The sequence below is a fragment of the Macaca mulatta genome, chromosome 2 (assembly GCF_049350105.2).
Source record: "Macaca mulatta isolate MMU2019108-1 chromosome 2, T2T-MMU8v2.0, whole genome shotgun sequence".
NCBI classification, from domain to species: domain Eukaryota; kingdom Metazoa; phylum Chordata; class Mammalia; order Primates; family Cercopithecidae; genus Macaca; species Macaca mulatta.
Genome location: NC_133407.1, coordinates 22879657 through 22903360, shown reverse-complemented (window position 1 = coordinate 22903360; position 23704 = coordinate 22879657). Strand labels below are relative to the sequence as shown.

The window sequence follows — 23704 nt, the reverse complement described above, 5'->3', positions numbered from 1 at the left end:
CACAACGTCCAGCATTTGCCCCTCCTGGAACGTGCGCCTGGTGTGACCGGGGGTTCCTACAGGGTGGCTCACATGTGAGGCATTGGCACTCCTGTGGGCGGTCCCTCACCACTGATGAGTAGAAGCTGGAGAGGTAAACCCCTCGGCTTCCTGATTCCTTGGGCAGGATAACACTTAGGTATCCTCTAAACCATCTCCCAGAGTTTCCCAACTAGATGGAGCCCTGACTGCCCACAGTGATGAACTCCGCTGGCCGCCTTCCTTCCCTGCCCACTCTGCTCCTCCAGTGCTTCCTGGGATCCCCTCCCACGTAAACCACCGTGCATTCCAATTCTAGTCTCAGCCTCAGCTTCTGGCCTGAGAGAGAGGCTTCCCTGTGGGCCTCCAGAGCCCTTTCCTATCCACCCCAACATGGGGGTGACACCCCCAGTCCTCAACTGGGGCCCAACCTCCTAAACACTTTGTGGAGACTTTTTGTACTTCTTTCAATCAGGCAGGAAAAACAGAAGCACAATTTTATCTCTAAAGCGTGGCCCTTGGCTACTGGGCATCCTTCCAGAGGCCTGCTGCCCACCGCGGGGTGGAGGGTGCTCTGAGCCAGTCTCGCAGCTCACCGCGCTCTTCATTTCTACTATCCCTCCCCAGATCTAGCTGTGTTTTTATTGTGAGCCACTTAAAATCCTTTCTGGAAGTCGGTGGTATAAATAAATAACAGCAGCCATAACACATTCTCTGCAAGCTCTTAGTTCGGAGTTGAGCATTTTTAAAAAGAGCTTTTTTTAGACCGGCAGTTGCTTCCACGGCAAGAAACTTCCTGTCATCTTCACCAGAGTGGCATCCCTGTCAGATGCCTTTGGAATTAGTGGGCAGAGAGGAATAAAAAAGGCAGCCAGCTGCGCATCTACAGATCTTTGAAAGAGTAGTTCCTTTTTCTTCCCTAATTAGGGTAGATTTGGGACAAATGGTTGGGTCCCAGGAGGCCGCAGGAATGGATGGAAGAGGCAGAAGCTTATCCCCACCACCCCCAGCTCAGGCCAGGGCAGGGCACTCACCCACAATCTTCAGAGCTGTTATCCCCGGGAAGGTTTCTACCCAATGACCCTCCGCCGCCATAAAAGGAGAGAGGGTGGATTTCCCGTGGAAAGGTGGAAAGCAGGAGAGAAGCTATTTATAGATGAGCTTTCCGAAATAGAATCAGGACTGAACCAGAGGCACCATCCTAGTTCTGAGGACGTGTTCTCCATTTCCTTAGGGTGAACCCTAGTGACTGTCATCTGGGCTTTAGGGCCTCATAAATTCAAGTTCAACTCTAACCCCTGCTCCTAAGGAGTTACATGACTTTGGAGAGTGACATCGTCATGTGTGCCTCAGCTCCTTCATCTGTAGAACGGGCGTTTTGAAAACATCCACCTCCTGCCTGGAGGGTTCCATGAGAAAACTCTATGGAGCGCCTTGCACAGTTTCCGGCGCAGAGGAGGTTCCACGAGAAAACTATATGGAGCGCCTTGCACAGTTTCCGGCGCAGAGGAGGCGTGCTGAATGTGCAGCTCTCCTCCTCTCCGTCCCATCATAAGTGTCTTGTCATTTTTTCGAGCCACATGCCCAGGTTCTGTAAAGTAGCGTGGGTGTGACCGTGGGACGGATTTCCAGGTGGTGTAGCTCCCACCTCCAGCTCGTGCTGTCTGCTCAGGGCTGCCTCTGCTCCCGGCCTCCCGCAGCTCTGCCGTGTGCGCGCTGCTCATCACCACGTGGGGCCTGGCAGGAGGTAAGCTGTCCTCCGAGGGGCTCGTGAATGTGAACTATGAAGATTTAAGAAGTCCTTGACCGGGCGCGTTGCTCAAGCCTGTAATCCCAGCACTTTGGGAGGCCGAGGTGGGCAGGTCACAAGGTCAGGAAATCGAGACCATCCTGGCTAACACGGTGAAACCCCGTCTCTACTAAAAATACGAAAAATCAGCCGGGCGTGGTGGTGCGCGCCTGTAGTCCCAGCTACTCGGAGGCTGAGGCAGGAGAATGGCGTAAACCCGGGAGGCAGAGCTTGCAGTGAGCCAAGATCGCGCCACTGCACTCCAGCCGGGGCAACACAGCGAGACTCCGTCTCAAAAAAAAAAAAAAAAAAAAAAAAAAAAAGAAGCCCTTAACCCGCTCGGAAAAATGACCACAAACAGAACTGTGAAACCGTGAAAAGACTTTCCAGGAGACACACCATAGAAAAGGAAGGCTGTTTTGAACCCTTGTAGTCATGGGTGGACTTGGTGCGCTTTTTGGAAATTAACATTTGTGATCAGCCAGAGGAGCAGAACCTGGAACTCGGGGAGCTCGGCCTGCCAGGAGAGATGCAGCAGCAGGGGTGGAAAGTCAGTGGGGGCCACGAAACCTGAGTTCCAGTCCCCACTCTCACCTCACGGCTGTCTGACTTTAAGCCAGCTGTTAGTGAGCCTCAGTTTCTTGCTAGTAAACACACGTGTGCTGCCGGTTTCACCCAGCCAGTGGTCCCCAACCTTTTTGGCACTAGGGACCAGTTTCATGGAAGACAATTTTTCCATGGACGCGGGGCTTGGGTATGGTTTCAGGATGAAACTACCCCACCTCAGATCATCAGGCATTAGTTCGGTTCCCATAAGGAGTGGGCAACTTAGATCCCTCGCATGTGCACTTTGCAACAGGGTTCATGCTCCTGTGGGAATGTAATGCCGCCACTGATCTGCAGGAGGTGGAGCTCAGGCTATAACGCTCACTCCTGGCCACTCACCTCCTGCTGCGTGGCCCAGTTCCTAGCAGGACATCGACCAGTACCCATCCACGACCCAGGGCTTGGAGACCCCTGACCTAGAACATTCTTTCATGTTGCAACAACCAATGACTGCATACCTACTGTGTTAGTTTCCTAGGGCTGCTGAAACAAAATAATACAAACTGGGTGGCTTGAGACAACGTTATTTGATTGTGTTTCTGGAGGCTAGAAGTCCCAAAATCAAGGTGTGTGCATGGCCACGCTGTCTCTGACAGCTCTAGGAGAGAGCCCTTTCTTGCCTCTCATAGCTTCCGGCATGGAAGGCGGTGCTTGTAGTTGCATGACACCGATCCTCCGTCGTCTTATGGCCATCTTCTCCCTGTGTGTCTTCACCATGTCTTCTCTCTATGCATGTCAACCTCTGTCCAGATTTCCACATTTATTTTTTTATAAGGGCACCAGTCATACTGGATTCGGGCCTACCCTAATAACCTCACTTTAACTTGATTACCCCTATAAAGTCCGTATTTCCAAATAGCATCACATTCTGACATACTCGGGCTAGGATTTCAACACATCTTTTTACGGGACACAGTTTAACCCATAGCAAACAGTAACACCTAGTGAGTGCGGAATTGGAGTGCACGGACATTACCTTTCCATGCCGGCCGCTCTCTGCAAAGCCTAGCTGGAAATCAAATTTTGTCACAAGTGTGGTGAGTATTTAGAAACCTCTGGCAGCACACGTAAGTCCTGATCTTTTGAAGAAAAATGTTCTGTAGGCACTGCACTAAGTACCCACATTCTTCCTGAGTAGTGGAACAAGGGAAAGACGTTCCCAGCAAAAGCAATGGCGTGAACCTGGCACAGGGTTTCACAGGGATGGGGCGGGGTGCGAGGGAGGCAGAGCTAAGTTTGAGGAGGTAGGTCGGGGCTGGCTTCCTAGGGGCTTTGGGTGCGGGATAAAGTGTGTGAATATTAGCCCTCGGGAGCCAAGGGGAGTTTCTAGTCAGGAGAAAAAGCAGTTCCATGAAGGTGGCCCCTAGCTGCTGTGTCTGACTGGAAGGCTTCGGCAGGGACACAGGGCAGGGCTTTTGATCGTTCTCAGATGTATCCTGCAGCTCCAGAAGGCATTCATGGCCCCTTTCAGCAGCTGGGACCACTCCAGAATTCCAGTATTTCCTGGACATCCTCTAGGGTCTTGGACTACACCCACCACACCACCCCTGCACTCTACCCAAGGTCCCGGATCTCTGAACCCCCAGGAGTGAAGGGGCTGCAGATGGACAGATGGTCCCTTCCAGGGTCATGTCCCAGCTCAGGAACCTTAGACGATGGTGGTCCAGGAGCACACCTGAAGCATGACCTCCAGGGGAATCCCGCAGCATCACTCTTGCTGTGAGCCAGGTTGCCAGGAAACACTCGAAAGATTCTAGAGACCCTCCCTACTTGCCCTCTCCCATTGCCCTTTGCTCGAAGCCCTCTCTGCCCACACACTGCACCATGCCGTTAAGATGACGCCCTCGTGTCTACCCAGAGCTACAGGGTGGCTGCCAAGCTGCCTTCTCCCCACTGTTGGAGGCATGTGGTCCTGAGGAAAATGCTGCAGGCACGCTGGGGGCCTTCTCTTCTGTTCTCCTCTGTTGGGGGCAGACGTTCCCGAAGCCATCTTGTCATAGTGCCTAGATAATGTGTGTGTTGACCACAAAGAGATGTTGGCTGGCACATAACATTCTCTTTATAGGCGTGCTGGAGCTCTTGTAGCTACCTGATGGAAGCATCCAGAGATTCCAACAAGGAGGGAGATCACAGATGCAACCACGGGCTTTAGGAGTCAGGAAGTTCTAACCAGAAAGTAGAAATATGTGAGGAATCAGTAGGGAGGGGGGTGACATGGTGCAGCCTAAACACCCCAACCCAATTGTGTGGGTGAATCCCATATCCTCCAGTTCTCCTGCAGTATCTTGCACAAATGACTGCTCTTCTGTGGGCCTTCGCTTCCTTATCAGCCAAATGGGGACCATAATAGTGCCTACCACATGGGGGCGCTGTGAAAAGTAAAGCGAGTCAATGATTGTTAAGCACATAGAACAGTGCCTGGCACGAGGCAAGCCCTAGAAAAGGGTTGGTTACCTACAAAAACATACAAAATGCAGGAATGAAATGTGAGTGACAGGGACAGTCTGCAAATTGAACTTGAAAGGACATCAGTCTCCAGGATGGTGGAAGGAGGCACCTCCATGGATATACCCAACATTGCCACAGATCTTTCATTCTTTATTCCTTTAATGAAAATTTACATTTCCTGCTTAGCTTTGAAAAAAAAAGCCAGAACCCTTGAACAAACCACTGTAATACCCAGGCGCTGCCTCCAGCGCGATTTAAAGATGCTGGTGATTCCACTTTCCTTTATGGGTCTTGTTCTGAAAGTCCTGCCAGTCCAGGAAGGCAGCCTGTTGCAGCAGAGAACCAAACCAGCAGAAGAAAGGGATCCATTTGAGTGGCAAAACTTGCCATTTAATTGGATTTCATAGTAGGATTGGGCTTTTCTGCTGCTTAAGATGGCCCTGGGAGGCCATGGCGCAATCCTCCATATGGGCCACCGCGCAGCATCCTGGGGAGGCGCTGCAGCTCCTGTGTCTCCTGCCGAAGAGGGGACCTCCCTGGAAGCCCTGAGCAGACTCACAACTGGCAGCAGATGGAGGAGAGCCCCTTGCCCTTCTGCCTTGGCTGTTTTCCTCATCAGCCTGCCTCATACTCACAGCAAGGGCCCCTCCTCACCACCCAATTTTCTGCCTCTCCTCTGCTGGTTTTCCTTCCTGCACACTCAGAAATGCTGCTGAAAATCCACACTTCCCTGGTGCTCCCCACAGCCGCCTTCATTACCAACCCAAGCAGGCCAGGGCTCTCCATTTGCCACAGCTGGAAGATAATATATAAGCCATTTGAAGCCTCATGCCTATGAATCCAGCAGCCAGTATAATAAAACACCAGGTTATTTTGTGTTTTATTAACTGCCTCTTCCCTTCAGTTTGCATAATAGTGAGTTAGATTTACATGCCGTTAAGACGGCTGTGCATTATTTTTAATAGAAGGTGCGACAGGCTCCTCTCTCAGCCCTGGCGCGTGATAAAGTAACCTCATCCAATGTTGATGAAGATTTCGTTCACACTTGCTGGGTCTGGGCAATGTCTTTTTTTCCAGATGGATACTCTATAGTAAAATGATTTCCCTCCATAAGCTTGACTCTCCGTCCCTCTCTTCTGTGTCATCTTCCTATGAACCGGATAAACTGCCTATTAAATTTAATTACCGTCCGAATGGCCACACATCTTGATCTCATGTTCCCCCAAGTGTACTGTATTCCACCAAGGTCCTTGAGGAAGGAATAAAATAAATCTGAAGGATGCGTGTCTACTCTCCACAAGGAATGTCATGGAAGGCACACTTGGCCACCATCATTTTCACGGTGTCTAGGGCACCTCGTGCAAACTCTCCTTCCTGGCTTTCCATGCAGACGTTCAAAGCAAGAGCTAGTTTTATTGACTTCCTGTAGACTGATTTTAACTGAGGTGGGGAACTAAAGATACCAGTTTGAGAAACACAGTACCTCTCCTGAGCTGTTTACATTTGTCCGAGGACAACGTCAGCCTTTTGTTGGATGGTAAATTACAAATATCTCATTTTATCTGTAAGTATCTTCATATGCATTCTAAATGAAAGAAGCTTCTGCAAACAAAAGTAAAGCATCAGTGCCGTTATTACCATCCTAAAATAAAATTATCTCCAACACCTAATAGCTCGTATTTCTAGTTTTCTCATATATATCACCATCTCTTTACAGTTTTTTTTTTGAATTAAAATTTAGATAAGGTTTACATCACGCAATTGGTTGTCAGTCTTCTCAGTATCTTAGGTCAGGTTTATTGCAGTATAATTTACATAATGTAATGTTTATCTTTTTTAAAGGTATAATTTGATGAGTGTGACAAAAGTACACAGTCACATAACCTGACCCCAGTCACGATGTAGAACATTTCCACTGCTCCAAAGAGTTTCCTCGTGCACCGGTGGTCAGTCCCCACCTGCATTCCCACTCCTGGAAAGCCACTGAGCTGTTCTCAATCACTAGAGTTTTGCCTTTTCCAGAATGTCATATAAATGGAATCATTTTGTATGTGGGCGTTTATGTGTGCCTTCTTTGGTTTAGCATGCTTCCAAGGTTTATCCATGTTGTAACATGTATTACAGTTTCCTTCCTTATTAACGCTACCTAGCATTTTCAATGCAAAGTTGTAATCACAATTTATTTATCCACCCACCAGTTAACGAGCATTTGGGTTGAGTTGCTTTCAATCTATACATTTCTCTCTCCACTTGTTTTTCTCTCTTGCAATGTACTCATTGAAAAAACCGGTTCATTGGTTTTGTGGATTTTCTGGCATTCTGGATGTTGACAGCTATACCCCTTTTGTGTCGTTTACCATATCCCTGGATTTCCTGAGGTCATATCTAGAGTCTCAGTTTGATTCAAGTTTGATTTTTGGCCAGAATGTTTCAGAGGTGGTGGTGTGTTTTCCCATCAGGGCATCAGCATGACAGGTTGCCTGTTTTTAACAGATTAACAACTACTGATGGTCGACGCTTAGAGCCATTCGTTCATCAGTTAGAAAATGGTGAATCCTCATTCTTTCCTTGTTTGTTAGCTGAATAACTGCATGCAGAGAAACTCCCTCTCATCTGTTACTTGATTATCCAATGGTACAGGAATAAGATTTTAAGCATTTTAAAAAGATGAATCCAGCCGAATGCAATGGCTCATGCCTGTAATCCCAGCACTTTGGGTCGCCAAGACAGGTGAATCATGAGGTCAGGAGATCGAGACCATCCTGGCTAACACAGTGAAACTCTGTCTCTACTAAAAATACAAAAAGTTAGCCGGGCGTGGTGGCACACGCCTGTAATCCCAGCTACTTGGGAGGCTGAGGCAGGAGAATTCTTTGAACCAGGGAGGTAGAGGTTGCAGTGAGCTGAGATTGTGCCACTGTACTCCTGCCTGGATGACAGAGTGAGACTCCGTCTCACAAAAAAAAAAAAAAAAAAGATGAATCCAGGCTGAAAAAAAATACAGCTGCTCCACCAACAAGCTGCCTGCTCAAGGCTGACATGTCACCCCCTTTAATAGGAAACACACTGAGTTTCTCCCCTCCTGTAGTGCTTCCCAGAAACTGTATCTGATGACATTTTCTCTCTGTCCTAGAATTCCAGTGCTGACCATCGAGTCCGACTGGACCTGGGCCTCTGGGACAAATTCAGTGAACTGGCCACCAAGTGCATTATTAAGATCGTGGAGTTTGCTAAACGTCTGCCTGGTTTCACTGGCTTGACCATCGCAGACCAAATCACCCTGCTGAAGGCCGCCTGCCTGGACATCCTGGTATGTGCTTTTTTGAGCGCTCAATGATGGGGCTGGGGAGGGAGAGCGGGCACCGTGGAGGGGAGGGGAGGGGACCAAGAGGCATTGAAGATCTCCAGAGGAGTTTTTGAGTTTCGACTCTAGCACTCACCTGACTTAGTAGGTGGACTCACCTAGCCTCTGGCTCCTTATCTGTGAAATGGGCTGAATTCCCATCCCTCAGGCTCACTGAGGTCTGCGAAGCTCAAATGAGCTGAGGTTGGCAAACTCTGCAGGTGAATGCTGGTCTGTTTCAGTCTTCCTGAATGTTTCTAAGTTCACCCCGGATACCCTGATTTTACAAGAAATAAAATAATCACGTATGCTGTCAGGACGCCTGGCACCTGTCAGTTACCGAGTAACCATTGCCACTCTTCCTCAGGTCTGTTTAGCAAACAGGACACATAAACATTCAAGCTTCCTGTACGACCACCGCACGCAGGGACCCCTCTCCTCTTAAGTGGGAGTGCGTTCGTGTGCTTAATTATAGTAACTGTATTTGCTTTGCAGAATGGTTTATACCCAAAGCTGTGAAAAACCTAATAAAAAGGCAATGCTTTTACAGCACTTCAAAAGCTGATTGTACTTTCCCTATGTTCTGATGCATCCCTGGGAGAGGCTCCACGGGCCTCTCTGCATACATACGTCTAATGGGAGCTGCTCCCATCCAAGGAAACAGTCCCAGCCTGAAGTCCCCACCAGGGAACGACAGGGTGGACATCCAGCCTGTGGAAGACAAAGGGTGCTGGCCCCTTACCCTCTTTAAGGCTCTAGAAGCATAGCACGAGCAGGGCAGGGAGCCAAGGGGCATCAGGTATCCCCTTTGTACAGGTGAGGAAACTGAGGCCCACAGACATGCTATGACTGAATATTTGCATCCTCTAAAAATGTGTATGTTGAAGCCTTAATTCCCAATGTGGTGCTATTAGGAGGTGGGGCCTTTGGGGGGTGAGTAAGTTTAGGTGAGGTCACAAGGGTGGAGCCCCAAGATGGAATTAGTGCCCTTATAAGGAGATGAAGTCACCAGAGCTCCCTTTCTCTGCCTTGTGAGGATATAGCAGGAAGGCAGCTGTGACCTAAGAGGAGAGCCCTCACCAAGAACCCAGCCATACTGGCTCCCTGACCTCAGACTTTCAGCCTCTAGACCTAGGAGAAGCAAATGTTGTTGTTTAACGGGCCAGGTCTCTGTTATAGTAGCCTGAACTGACTAAGAACAGGAGGGCAGGGGTCTTCCCAAGGTCACAGATGGGGGTGGTACAAGATCAGGGGTGGAGTGGGGTATAGAGCCAGGGTGGTACTGGGCTACCTCCAGGCCTAAGAGGATGTAAAAGAGGATGATGAAGCATAAACAGGAGCCCTTAGGGACAGCAGAGATGAGAGAGTTGTGGGCCACAGTGAGAGAACCAGCTAGACCACCAGAGAGTAACAGAGACAATTTGACAAATCAATAATGAGGATTAACAATGAGCTATTAGAACAATGTACAAAAATTACTGGGTCTTTTAATGCTTTCCTGACAAAAACTTTAACACTCAGTAGAATTTCCCCTAAACCTCAGAATGCTTGCAAGATATTAGTGGAGACTGGAGTTACCACCACAGTGTCTGAGTGGTCTGTGAGGTGACACACAGCAAATCAAGTCCACAGTAAGCAATGCTATGTCATTCTGACAGCCTGTATCACACAGCCACCCAGCAGGGCCTGGAGCCTTCCCAGTCCTCAGGTTCTGACCTTGACCTTCTCCTTGTTCCTTAATCCTTCTTTTGTCTAGTTGCCAGATGATGACAGTTTGTGATTCTCAGCCCTAGCATATGGAGTGAGAGGTATACTTTGAGATCCTCTGGGAAAGTGGCTTATTTCTGCACAGCCACACACTTAGTGATCGGGGTGCAGTCTCCACAAGATTTGAATCCCCTTCCTCAATTTAGAAATCCCCTTCCTGCCTCCAGCAGCTCTCTTTCCACATCTCAGCTTATACTGAATCCTGCAGCAGTCTTCCAGCCCCGTGGATCCAAGAATTCGCCATTAGCCCCTCAGTAGTCAGGTAGAACAGAAACCAATTTTTGTGACCTTGGCCAAGTTATTTAACTTCTCTAAGCCTCTGTTTACCTATGTATATAAAATAGAAATGCAAATCATTAAGGCATTAAATAAGGTAATTACTTAAATGGGATTAACTATATTAACAGCTGTAATACCTATCATGCAGCAGGTACTTAACCAATGACGTTGACAAGGCCAAAGCTGGGTTAATGTGGGCAATTTCAGCCCTGTGGTGGGAATCAGGAAACTTTCAACCACTCCTTCCTGGGCCATGGGGGTGAGGAGTCTGGGTTGGGGTGCAATAGGCCAGCGAGGAAAATGTCCTGATAGTTAAAGGGCAAAGACCTCCAGTCACACAAGACAAAGCTCGAAGGAATACGCATTTGGCCCCAGGCAAGAGCTTGTTTCCAAGAATTTGTAGCAAAGGCAGTTAATCACAAGATCCTGCAAGTACAGAAGTTCAAAGAGCATATTTTGAATGAGGATGTTAACTGGCACAGCTGTTTAGAAGAATCTTCTTATCTAAGTCATTGATATGTAGATAGAGTGGGACAGAGAAACCGAGAGGATGAACAGACAGACAGACGCAGGCTGAGGTTATTCTCAGACCCTAGAAAGGAAAACCCAGGCTCTCTCAAGGGTCACCAGCCCTGATTGAGTATGGCCTGTTCAGAGCCACGTGTCTCGTTGTGTTGTGTGTGGTCTCTCAACAAGACAAGGTAATATTTCTGACTGTGCGCCTGCCAGGGCTGGCACTTTCCCAGGAAGATGCGGTCAGCTGTGGGACACGCAGTCGAGGCTCTCCGGGAAGGGTCGATTCAGAATCACGAGGTGAGGGCCCTCATGATACAGGCAGAGGATGGAAGGCCTCACCTGTCCTGCCCTTGCTCACCTTCCACGGGAATTTCCCATCCTCGCCTCTGCTCGGTAGGGACCCTTTGGTGGGCAGCCCATAGCCGGGCTTCCTGCATGAGGTTGGAGCCAGAAGATTCTGAGGCCATGCTTTGAGTTTCATGTTTTCCCACAGGAGCCAAGTAGCCAAAAATGTCTCTATTAAGATAGGCAGACTCTTCATAACCACTGCAGATGGGGTTTTTTTTTTATGTTCACTCAAGAGTTGGTAGCATCCTAGGGCTGTGTTCAGGCAAGTGAGGGAGCCCTGGAGCAGGAGTGGCCCCTTCACCTGGCTCTGCCCTCATGTTTCCTTCTTGTTCAATATCCTTTGTCTCCTTTTTGCCTTTTCTTCCACCCCCTCTCACCTGCCTCTTCTCCTCTGCAATAATTAGGATCAAGTCTCTCTCAACTTAAAATAAAAATCATAAAAATAAACCTTGAGGTGGTCACACTTTGGTTTCTCTGCCTCTTCTCTCCCTCCACCCCTCTTCCCTCCCTCCCTTCCTTCTCTTCCTCCTTCCACAAATATTTGTTGATGACCTACTGTGTGCCGGGCACTATTCTAGGCTCTGAGGAGGCAGCAGAGGGAGCCACGCTGAAACCCCAGCCCTCACGGAGCCGACCTTCTCCTGGGGGGACACAGACAGTAAGGAAGCAGATACACGGATTAGACAGCGTCTTACGTGCAACAAAGGAGGACAGAAGCAGAATCTGGGATGGGAGGGAGGGCTGGGGCTTGTTTCCGTAGCTCAGACACAGATGGCGTTTGAAGAAACCCGAATGAAGAAACAGAATTTCCCAGTGTTTCCCAGAAAGAGCCAGGCCCAGGAGAAGACCCTGATGGGAGGGGTGTGCGAGTCCTGGGGAGCCTAGAGAGAGTGGAGTTCAAAGGCCCTGGGGCAGGGGAAGCCCCGGCAGGTTGCAGGAAGTGAGTGTGCCTGGAAGGGAGTGAGCCGGGGGGACGAGACCTTCGATCCCAGAGTGGGGCCTGTGATCCTGCACAGATTCTCCTCCTTGGTCTCCTAAAGAGTCACTGGGTTTTGAGCAGAGGTGTACCGCGGTCTGACTTTTGGTTTAAACGTTCGCTCTGTCTCGTCATGCAGCACTGCGTCAATATTGCTTGAAGTCATGATTCTCACGCGTATTTACTGAGCACTTACTTCGTGGATGTGTGATGGCAGAGTGGAGAGTCCCTGTCCTGTTGCACTCTACAGTCAAGCTCTCCAGCCCCGCCTGGCCTGCTCCTCCTTTTGCCACAGTGTTTATCTCCTCCACTCACCCCCACCCCACCCCACTGCACCCCATCCTGGCTCCACACGGACCCTGCTCCCCCTCAGCTTGCCCAGCTGTTGAATGTGGGCTCTGAAACTAGCATGCCTGGGTTCAAACTCCGGCTCTGCTGCTTACTAGCTGTGTGACCTTGGGAAAGTTACGTTCCTCTCTGAGCCTCAGTTTCCCCGTATTTACGATGAAGATGGCAATAGCAGCTTCCTTTCAGGCTCTAGAAAGCATGCAATGAGGTGGCACGTAGAGCTTGGAACAGTGTGTGGCACCCCACAGGCCTCAGTTACGCTGAGTGTTATTGTGAAGTTGCACTACGCCCTCAGGGGTCCTGTTATTGTCCACATTTTGCAGGCGAGGCAGCTGAGGCCCAAGGGGAAGCCAAAAACCCATAGAGCTCCCCCGAGAGAGTTTCCAGCCTCCGGATAAAGGAGGGCAAAATCGCTTTTGCAAAGTAGAAAACCTTGAGCAATTTTCAGATGAGAAAATGACTTGCTTTGCCAGGGTTTGTTTAAAGACTGTGGTGGAGAATTCATTAAGTAGCTGTATTTTTTACAATGAAATGAAACCCTGTGGGAACACAGTGAGGGATAATGATCCACTTGTGATTCTGAAGACAGGGTTTTCATAGCAGCCGCCGTGGGCAAATGATGGGGAAAGCTGGTATGCCACAGTGAGGCGTGGGTGGTGCAGCCAGGCCACTCCGCAGAAGCGAGAGGGGCCTTCCTTCCTGGACCGGGGCTCAGGCCATCTTGCCTCTGCCAGGGTTGCCCTCGTAGAAGAGCCGTTGCCTGTGTTTCTCAAAGCTGGAACTTCAGAAACGCAACTGATTGTATTTGTCAACATGGGAGAAAGCTCAGAGAGGCGAAGCGACTCTCCCCAGGTCACACAGCTGGTAAACAGTGGAGCCAGATGTTGAACAGAGGCGAGCTGCCCTCAGAGCCCACATTCAACAGCGTGGGCAAGCTGAGGGGGAGCAGGGTCAGTGTGGAGCCAGGACGGGTGGGCGGGGTGGGTGAAGGAGGTAAACACTGCGGTAAAACTGGGGGCAGGGCAGGCGGGCTTGAAGAGCTTGACTGGAAATTCTAGGTGTCCATCTGGCCCAACTCACAAGGGCGCCTCTCTTGGCTATATCACCTCCTGGCGCTGCCTCGAGCCTCAGTCAAGCTCTTTCCTGACCCAGAGCCTTTTTACATCCCATTCCCTCTGTCTAGATTGCCCACCCTCTTCTCCTCACATCCTTCCTGGCCTATTCCTCATCTCAGCCGAAATGCCATGTCTTCAGAAAAGCCTTCCCCGACCAGCCACCCGATTCCTTCCTCACACCGCGGGTCTGTCCCAAGCTCTTAAGGCACAGCGTAATTACAGGTGCATTTCCCAGCAGCTTCTCCCCGGTCTCTTGTCTCAATGAGAGCAGGAACCATCTTTGGGTCGGTCGCTGTGGCAGAGTTCCAGGCTCGAAAGGGGGATTTAGCGAATAGTTGTGAATGAATGAATGGGCAAATGAATTAAAAGTCACAATTCAAATTCCAGCATATATACTGCCTTTGGAATGTCACGTCTGTTAAGGCTTCAAGATTTAAAGTCTTTCCCTATAAGACACACGACTTCCTGAGTCCTACCACCCACCCACTGCCCTTACTGCCCCCAAGGAAAATATTCCCATGCCAGTCACAGCGGCACCTTGCTTCTGGTGACGCAAAAGTGATGGCCTGTGTGACTTCAAAATGTGATTTGTGGCTCCTTGAGGCCCTGGAGACCATGCAGCTGTATAGCCATGGAGGGCTGTTCCCGTGTGAACCTGTTGCTCCCTCTCCCCTTCCTGGGACTCAGTAGAGATGAGAGCCCAGGCTGGTGGGGAGCGAGCTCTGGCCTTGGAGTCCCACTGCCCGAGCTCAGGCTTCAGCATTGCGCCTGGGCATCTGTGCCGTCATGAGGAGGCCCTGGGTCTCTCCTGACCTCAGCTTACCCACCCGTAGATGTGGCACGATTACCGCATGAGGCACCAGGAATTGCTGTGGGGTAGCCAGTGTAGTGGTTAAGAGGGTGGGCTTTGCAGTCCAACTCCCTGGGTTCAAATCCCAGCTCTGCCGTGTAGGAGCTGAGTGAACTTAGGGAAGCTAACTTACCTCTCTGAGCCTCAGTTTCCCCACCAATTGAATAAGTAGAATAGTAGCTCCTCCCCATTTAGGTTGCTGGAATAAAGAATTGAGTTAATTAGTTCCTGGCGCCTGGTGAGCGTTCCTCTAAATAAGCCGTAATCGTCAGTCTTGAGTAAGCCTAGGCTGCCTTTGTGAAGTGGTGTGTCTGAGCGGCTAGGCAATAGCACCTGGGGCTGCGCCGTCACGTTCAGCAGCTGTGAGGCAGTTGTGGCTCATGAGCACCTGGAAATGTGCCTGGTGTGAAGTGTGTATTGCAAAATAAACACTGTCTTTTAAAGACATAGTATTTAAACATGTATAACATCTCCTCAATGATTTCTTGTATTGATTACATGTTGAAACAAAAATAATTTGGATATCTTAAGTTAAACTAGATTATTAAAATAATTCCATCTATTTCTCTTAACACTGCAAAACAATGGCTACTAGAGTGCTGGTCTACAAACCAGAGACAGTGACGGTGACAAGGCTCTCCTACTGCTTCTAACGTCTGGATTTTCTCCTCAGTGAAGGCAGGCTGGCTACAGGTCCCATTGGGGAAAACGTTCTGTTCCCATGAACTCATCACAACAGGCACTGCGTGTGCTGCATGTGTCATTGTTATTAGTATCTCTACTTAAACGTTGTTACTAGTATCACTACTTAAACATTCCCACAGGCATGTGGGGATAGATTGTCAAATCAGTTCAGGATCTGCCCGCATGTTGCCAAACACAATCAGTGTAGAGTGACCAAGATGTGTGAACAACCTGAGCTTTCTCCTTTGCCTGAAAACCAGGCAATCCCTTGATGCCTCCCTCCGAGGTTTACAAGATAGAAGAGAGTCTGATGAAGGAATTCAGTTTGTTCATTCAAGAAATATTCATTAACCACCTGCTGTGTGGAGGACACTGTTCTAGACATTAAAGACACAGCAGAGAGCAAGACAGGTGTAAACAGCAGTCTCATTCTCAGAGCTCATATTCTAGAAGGGAGATAGGCCAGGAAACTCAGATCGTGACAACTGCTATGAAGAAAAGAAAACAGGGTGGTGGTTTGCATTGTGGAATACTACACAGCAGTGAAAAAGAATGAACTATTGCTGTGTACACTCGTGTGGGTGAATCACACAGAGATAATATTGAGTGAATAAAATCAGACACAAAAGAGAATATTCTGTATAATTCCATTGATCTGAAGTTCAAGAACTTGCAAAACTAACTTGTAGGAATAGAGGTCAAAATAATGGTTACTTTTGAGGAAGAGGTTTGATTAGGAGTAGTCAAAGGAGCCGGTAGGTGCTGGAAATACCCGTATCTTGATCTAGGTGGTAGTTGCACAGGTATATGGTTAGGGAAAATGCCTTAAGCTGTACTCTTGAGATTTGTGTACAGCTCCAGGCTTGCATGCTATATTCATCATCTATTGCAGTGTAACAAAATACCACAAAACTTAGCAGCTTAAAACATAAGCATTATTATCTCCCATAGTCACAGTGGTTCAGGAATCTGGTACTGACTTCATTGAGTGGTTCTGGCTCAGTATCTGTCATGAAATAGCAATCAAGACACCAGTCAGAGCTGCAGTCATCTAAAGAATTCCAGAGGCTGGAAGCTCTCTGCCTTCACAATCACTCATCACATTTGTCTAGCAACTTAGTGCTGGTCATTGATGGGAGGACTCAGTTTCTTCCTCTGTGGACCTGTCCATGGGGCTGGATAACTGTCCTCTTGAAATGTCAGCTAGCTTCCCCCAGAGCAAGAGATTCAAGAAAGAGCAAGCAAGAAGGAAGTGACAATGCTTTTTGTGACCTAGTTTCACAAGTCACACACCATCACTTTCACCATATTCTATTTGTTAGAAGCAAATCGCTAAGTCCAGGCCACACCCAAGGGGAGGGGAATTAAGCTCCGCCCCTTAAAGGGAGTAAGATCAAAGAATTTGCACACACATTTTAAAACCACCACATGTTATACCTCAATTTTAAAACAATGTTATTTCTTATTCCAAAAACCAAAAGCATGATGGGATAGAAAATCATGGGTTTTAGAAAGCATTTTCACTGAGGCTTTAGAGGAGGTGACATTCAAGCTGAACTCTGAGAAGTGAGCCATGTGAAGATCAGGGAAAAGCACTGAAGCCAGAGGGAAAAGCAAGTGCAAACACTGCCTCAGCGGTGCGTCACTGAAGCTTCACAAAGCAGACCAAGATGGCCAGAAGTTCATGAGCAAAGGAAAGGAGAAGTAGTTGAAGTTGGCAAGGTAGGGAGAGGCCACTGAGGCCACAGGAAGAAGTCTGGATTCTATTCTGAAGGGGACTAGAAGTCATTTGAGGAGTCTTCTCCTCTGGTGAACATTTTGGACAACATGCTCTGGCTGCTGTGGATTGACCATGTAGTACTCAAGCAGGAATGGAAATAAGGGATCACTTCAGAGGCCCCCACCATGAGAGAGGTAATGGCAGCTTGGTGGACAAGCCCCTGGTTCTGCCTCTGGGGTCCCGCATCATCAGATTCTTCCAGGGTTCCATTATCAAGCAGGCCTACCCCAAGACACACACAGAACTCACACTCCCATCAGAAGCAGTAGAGACATGCACAGTTGTCTTTGCTGACGGCAAGAAGAGAAGGTTCTTTTTGCCCTGAGGAGGATCAAGTTTGACCATCAACTGGAGCTTTGTGTTGTCCAACAGGGCCCTGCTTTGGTGAGACAGCCTGGCCTAGGCTATTTTTACCCATCTCGTGGGGCCTGGATGCTGGTCTTTCCAGATAAGATGCCTTCCTTTCAAACAAAGAGTGTTTTAATCCGGGAGAAGTACTTGGTGGTTGCCACTGGCATTTGATTTTAGTGTGACAAAATGAAACGACTTGGGTTCTCTCCAGAGACAGAAGCAGCCGGAAGCAGTGAGGAGGATGCCCGTTTCACCTGGGGCCATCCTGTTTCAGGCTGGGGCCGGGGCAGCGAATGGAGGCTCCTCGGATAAAAGGAGACATTGAGCAGTCTTCCTCCTCAGGCCACGTGCGTTCCTCTCTGGAGGTACCGATTGTACTTGGTTTCGGCTTTGAACTTTCTAGGAAGAGAGGCAACAGAACATGGTTTAAATGCCTCATCAGAATCCAAATACATTCTACCTTTTGAAGAGGAAAACCTTTTCGAATAGAATAGTTAGAAACATTTGAGGGCTGCAGTTTGGATGTGGATTTCTAAGTGAGTTATTGGCAATTTGCGAAGTCCTAAATCCTGGTCTTCTGTTCCTTTCCAACAAATCTCTGGATTCTTGCATTTTTGCAGGAATCTCATGCATTCATTTCTTGGCAGCACGTTAAAGATGCAAAGCCTTATTTAGTACCCATTTGATTCCAGACTAGAAATGTATCCGGGGATTCGGGGCCCATAAATATTGAGCATACTACCTTTGTTGTTGTTGTTGTTGTTATTGTTGTTGTTGAGACAGGGTCTCACTCTGTCACCAAGGCTGAAGCGCAGTGGCGTGATCCCAGCTCACTGCAACCTCCCCCTCCCAGTGCAAGCGATTCTCCAACCTCAGCCGCCCCAGTAGCTGGGACTACAGGTGTGCTTCACCAGGCCTGGCTAATTTTTGTGCTTTTTGGTAGAGACAGGTTTCACCATGTGGGCCAGGCTGGTCTCGAGCTCCTCACTGCAGATGATCCATCCGCCTTGGCCTCCCAAAGTGCTAACTTTGACTGTCACTTGATAACTCCCTGCATAGGCAGTATTTCCTCATGTTTCTCCAGGTAGTTGAAGGAACATCAGGCTGGGGATTGGAAGACCTGTATTCTAGGCTCTAGCACTGTTGCTTGTGTGATCTTGGGCACACTTGATCTCCCAGGGCTTTCAGGGGAAATGTGAGGCTTTATGCCCAATGACTTCTGAGTTTTCTTACTGCTCTGACATTGGGAATGGCTTCATACCCCATTAGTTACCAAGGTGAAGTAAAACAAGTCAACCAGTTGGGAACCCAGAGGAAATGGCTGGGCTAGCTCAGAAGGGCCTCTGGGCAAGTATCTGGGAGGTGAAAATAACCACCCATCCAATGAAGAGAGATCATGGTAGTGTTTGGATAACCACTCACAGTAACGGTCAATTGCTAATTCACTATGCCACTTGATTATATAGTAGGAGCATTAAGAAGTTTGATGACATGTCCTGATTTAGATATCTCTACCACCCCTCCCAATATAAAATGAGGTTTCTGTTTCCAGGCCACAAGCTCTGCACCCCTCTACACCAGGTAGGCCACCGTGAATAGTTATGCAGTTATGTGCTGCACAGAAGTGCCCAGTAAGGCTGATATTGAAGTCATTACTGGGCTAAAGGTGATCTAACCTTAGAGAGGTGTCTAGGTTTGAGTATTGGCATGAAGAGAAAATGAGGCAGCTATGGAGCAGTGGTTAAAAGCACAGGTTCTAGAAAAACATAGCCTAAATCCAATCATTCTACTAGCTTACGTGACCTAGCATAAGCTATTCAGATGTGTTTCCCCAGCAAATAGTAACAACTCATGGGTTGATAGGAGAAATAATACACAAGTGTTTAGTTACGGTACCTGGTTAGGTGATCAGTAAAACATTAGCTCTTACTGTATGTTAGGGATGAAGAGTGCTACTCATTCACAGTTTTCCTCTTGGAGTTTTAACCAATAACACACTGAAGTCAGACTTTTAAAAAAATATACCAACAGAGGCGCTGCACCCTCACTCTATCGGATGTCCTGGTGCCTTCCTCTGTGTAGGAAGAAGGCTGGCTCCTAGGTCACTGCCTTCTTGGAGATACAGAGAACCCAAAAGCACGTGACCATCGCAGTGCAACTGTCCCATCGTGGTTCATGTGGTCCACTGGGTGTGAGGCTCCTGTGGATCCACCACCAGTCAGATGGGACTGACTTCCCCATGGGCAGTGTCCTGGTCCCAAACCCCCAGTGTTTCCCCGACAAGAGGAGAGATTTGACAGAAGGTTTTGTTTTAGGAGACCTGATGGGAATAGGGGCAGGATGCAGAGGCTTTACTACGAGGAGTTCCCTCCCAGGTAGGGGGTCCTGTGTCTTCCTCAGAGGCCACTCGTCTCTGCACATGGCCATGTAACAGGAATAAAGCAGGCCTTTCCGATCACATCTGTCCTCCTGTAGGTTGATACTGAGGTGGACATTCACAGGGCTATACCCAGTCAAATTAAGTGCCAGTATCTGGGAAAAACTCTCAACTTCTTCAGCCTACTGAGTTGTTCACTTTCAATTTACTTCTCTCTGTGTTTCAAGCAGCTCTGAAACTTTTTCAGAGGGAAAAGTCAAGTATGGCAACCTGGTCAGACACCTTTTACTGCTGGTGCAGAAATGTGGTTCTGGGTGGGGAAGTGCTCTGGAATGCACAGAGCTCCTCACCAGCGTTTAGGCTTCATAGGGCAGTGGAAACCTGAGCCCGGATTGAGTATCGACAGAAGCAAGGCATTTTCAGTTTGTTTTGCTCTGAGTGAGGCTTAGAGGCATAGGGCAGTGAGCAGGAGTCTCCTCAGTAGCTGGCGCCCCAGGGGGCCAACAGGGTTATGTGTCAAGCATACACTGGGTGGGACTGGGAGACTCTGGCAGAGTGACTCAGGCTTTTTGCCTGTAGAAATCCTGTCAACACCTTAGGGTTTGGTTGAAATGCCACCTCTTTATGGATCTGCCCTTGATTTCCTCTTGCCTATTTCTGAGCTTTCCTTCTTCTGAACTCCCTAATACCTTGCTGGTTTCACTCACGTGCCTTGTATTGTAGCTGTCTGTGTAACTATGCGATCAGAGGCATCATGGGAGAGTCAGCCTAACTTGGGTTTGAGTCAGATTCAGTTACATGTTAACTATGTGACATTGGGCACATCTTAAGTCCTTCATTTGTAAAATAAGAATAATATTCATTTTACCAAGCTGTTTGAAAGATTGAATATAGGGTATGTATAAAACTTGATATATACTATGCATTTAATAAATATTGTCATTTATTGTACACCGTAAGCTCTTAAAAAATAGACTCTTATTCATCTTTTTTTTTTTTTAAAACCTCCAGCACCTGGCACAGTGCCTGGGACATACTTAGGTACTCAGTAAATGTTTATTTGAATCAAATAATGAATTACTTTTAAAAAGATATTTCTCAGAATTTCTTGGGTCCTGTTTAGTATTTCCTAAAACACTTCAGCCCCTAGGTTTTGACTTCTGTAGTCTCTTAATGAAAGAGCTAAAGAAGACATTCAACATGTGAAAGGGGGACAGACTGCCCCATGTGATGTAAGAGCTTCTTGGAAATCTTCATGTTATTTCCTGCTTAAATCTGATTGATGATTTCAGGACAGGCTGGCTTAGAACATCCATCAATTTTTTTTTTCCCCTTCCAGATTCTTAGAATTTGCACCAGGTATACCCCAGAACAAGACACCATGACTTTTTCAGACGGCCTTACCCTAAATCGAACTCAGATGCACAATGCTGGATTTGGTCCTCTGACTGACCTTGTGTTCACCTTTGCCAACCAGCTCCTGCCTTTGGAAATGGATGACACAGAAACAGGCCTTCTCAGTGCCATCTGCTTAATCTGTGGAGGTACCAACTATGTAGAAAAGCCTCATGAAATTCCATGAAGAACAGTTGATACTTGCCATTCGTGAAAAATTTCCTCATTTCCCTTTTGGAGTTGTTTACATGGGAAAAGATGTGAATAAAGCCAGGCACACATGCCTGGGTTCATTGTATTTTTTCATGTTGTTACAAATTAACTAATGGTATTTGGGATCCTTCAGCTCAGAAAGAAATCCCAAAAAGCTATTACTCCAATTGCCACAGGGTTTTTTTGTTTTTTTTTTTTTTTTTCCTTAAATGTAGGATCAGACTATTGTAAAATGAATTGCCTGGGGACATTTGAATGATGACCAGGGACTTGTATGTGCTGTTTGTTATTTAGTGGGTAGGTATACAAGTATTTGGCTGGGCCCTCCCACCAACCCTTGGAGGACTGGGATAAAATTTAGCTTTCTTCTCTGTAGTGACCCCTACTGGCCTACAGGAGGCTGACTCGTAAGTGGTTAAAAAGTAATGGCTTTAATTAAGGAGCCGATTTACTTTGTGCTAAAATAACCATCCTGCTCAAGGTTTTAATTCAGTTCGGTAGTGACACCTTCTGGTCACAGGAGGTAATTCTTTCCCTGGGACAAAAGCAACCAGCCATCAAAATGTTTATACCACCAAGGGGGGCGGTTTTTTTTTCTTTCAAGTATCACTGCTTAAAGCAATTGCGTAAGTCTGCAAATTTGTGTATGTAACTGAATTACCAAATTAATGAACTCAGTAGGAATAAGGAAACAAGGAAGAGGGGAAAAGGGCATAAATCCTGATTTTATTTAATACTTTATTCCTGGTATGTAGACCGCCAGGACCTTGAGGAACCGACAAAAGTAGATAAACTACAAGAACCATTGCTGGAAGCACTAAAAATTTATATCAGAAAAAGACGACCCAGCAAGCCTCACATGTTTCCAAAGATCTTAATGAAAATCACAGATCTCCGTAGCATCAGTGCTAAAGGTATGTCTTTGTGTTCTCAGTACTGTAGTCACACAGTGGACTTGAGGGCCTTACCAGGTTGTGTCGCTTTATTCAATTCAGGATGTTTAATGGCTGCTTTTTAAGTTTTGGAACTCATTTCTCATGGAAATCAAAAGAAATAGTATCCCCCCCACCCCATCCCCCAAAAAACCCCTCAAATCTTACCCTATTCAACTATCTTAATGATTAAGAGCTTTAAAATTTGACCGATAAGAAAAACATTGTTTTCAAGAGAATGTACTGTAACAGGCTAATTGTCTAGGTTCATACATTTAATTCCAGCTTTCTACACACCTCTGGTTTATGTAACCTTGACTCCAGTTTTTCCTGAATATCTAAACCTTTGTTAAGTTTCTCTCAATCACTTTAGCCATTGCTCTTTTGTATATAGGCAGATTTCCTTCTGCACACTTCTAAGCAAAGGAATTCTTGCCTTCCTAAGAGGTATAAATATTCTTTGCCTAGTGATTTTCTGTTTATGTAGCAACTCAAGCAATTAGAGAGGTGCCTAGAGCTATATCACAGTTGAATGTTAACAGTAAGGTTTTTCTATGTAGAGACAAAACCCAGCAGCTATCCCTGGTACCAAATGGGTTATTGTCATTCTCCTTTCCCCATCAGACTACTTACTCTCTCTCTGAAGATGTTTGCTAGTCAAGGAATAAACTCTGTATTTCAGAAAGTGCTTAAAAGCACAGGGAACTTGTTTGATAAGCAGTCTTAACTCTTGAGCTCCTTCTAAGAGGTCTCCTCGATGAGCATTCTGAATTCATCCTTGCATGGGATTAAGAGAAGTAAACAGCAGATACCAGTGTGGTTGTGAATATGGTATCTTCGATTTTTAAAAACGAGGCTGTTTAACTTAATACTGTCATTCTGTACAGATGACTAGTGATATCTAACAGAATTTACTGCAATTACAGAAATAATCTGCACTGTTCATTTCGGTAGCCACTAGACACAGGAGGTTCTCGAGCACTTGAAGTGTGGCTTATGCAACCGAGGCACTGTTTTTCTAATTTTATTTCACAGATTTAGCTACCTAGTGGGTACTGTACTGGACAGAGTGCTGCTAAATCAAGTTGTTAATAATAACCGCACATTGTCAATTCCTCTGTTTGCGGGTAACTGGCATCAACCTGTCTTTTTCAAGATACACTTCTTTCATCAGGAACTTCTCTTTGTAAATTGTTATTTCCTGAAACGAAGACATCAAGTTTAAATGTCACCATATCTCTGCTGCTTTTCCATAAAGTAAAAAATGTTTTAATGGTGTAAAATACGGATGGTCTCTGGGAGGCATTGTTTGCATAATTTTCTGTTATCAAAAGGAGCAATTGTATCAGTTACTGCTTGCATAAAAGACGAATAAAGTTCTAGCAGATCATAAAAAGACCCTCTCTTATCAACATACTGTGAGTCTGAGCTGGCTGAGAACCCAATCTGATTCTAACTTCAGAACAAACAAACATGATTTTTGGTGGATGCAATTCCCATTCCAAATACATCTTTGTATTTATGAGTGTGATAGTAATCGATGGATCCTTTTCAACAAAAAGCCACCTG

At 47.1% G+C, this 23704-nt stretch overlaps 1 protein-coding gene across 3 annotated transcripts in view; it reads left to right on the top strand.

Moving 5' to 3' along the window:
* The window catches only part of RARB (retinoic acid receptor beta), a 772903-nt gene that overhangs the window by 747572 nt on the left and 1627 nt on the right, over positions 1-23704 (top strand). For all 3 annotated transcript variants that reach the window (XM_028843631.2, XM_028843632.2, XM_015132297.3), the window contains 3 exons: positions 7995-8171; positions 20935-21139; positions 21959-22117. In XM_028843631.2, the coding sequence (XP_028699464.1) occupies positions 7995-8171; positions 20935-21139; positions 21959-22117 (541 nt within the window). The remainder of the gene's footprint in view (positions 1-7994; positions 8172-20934; positions 21140-21958; positions 22118-23704) is intronic.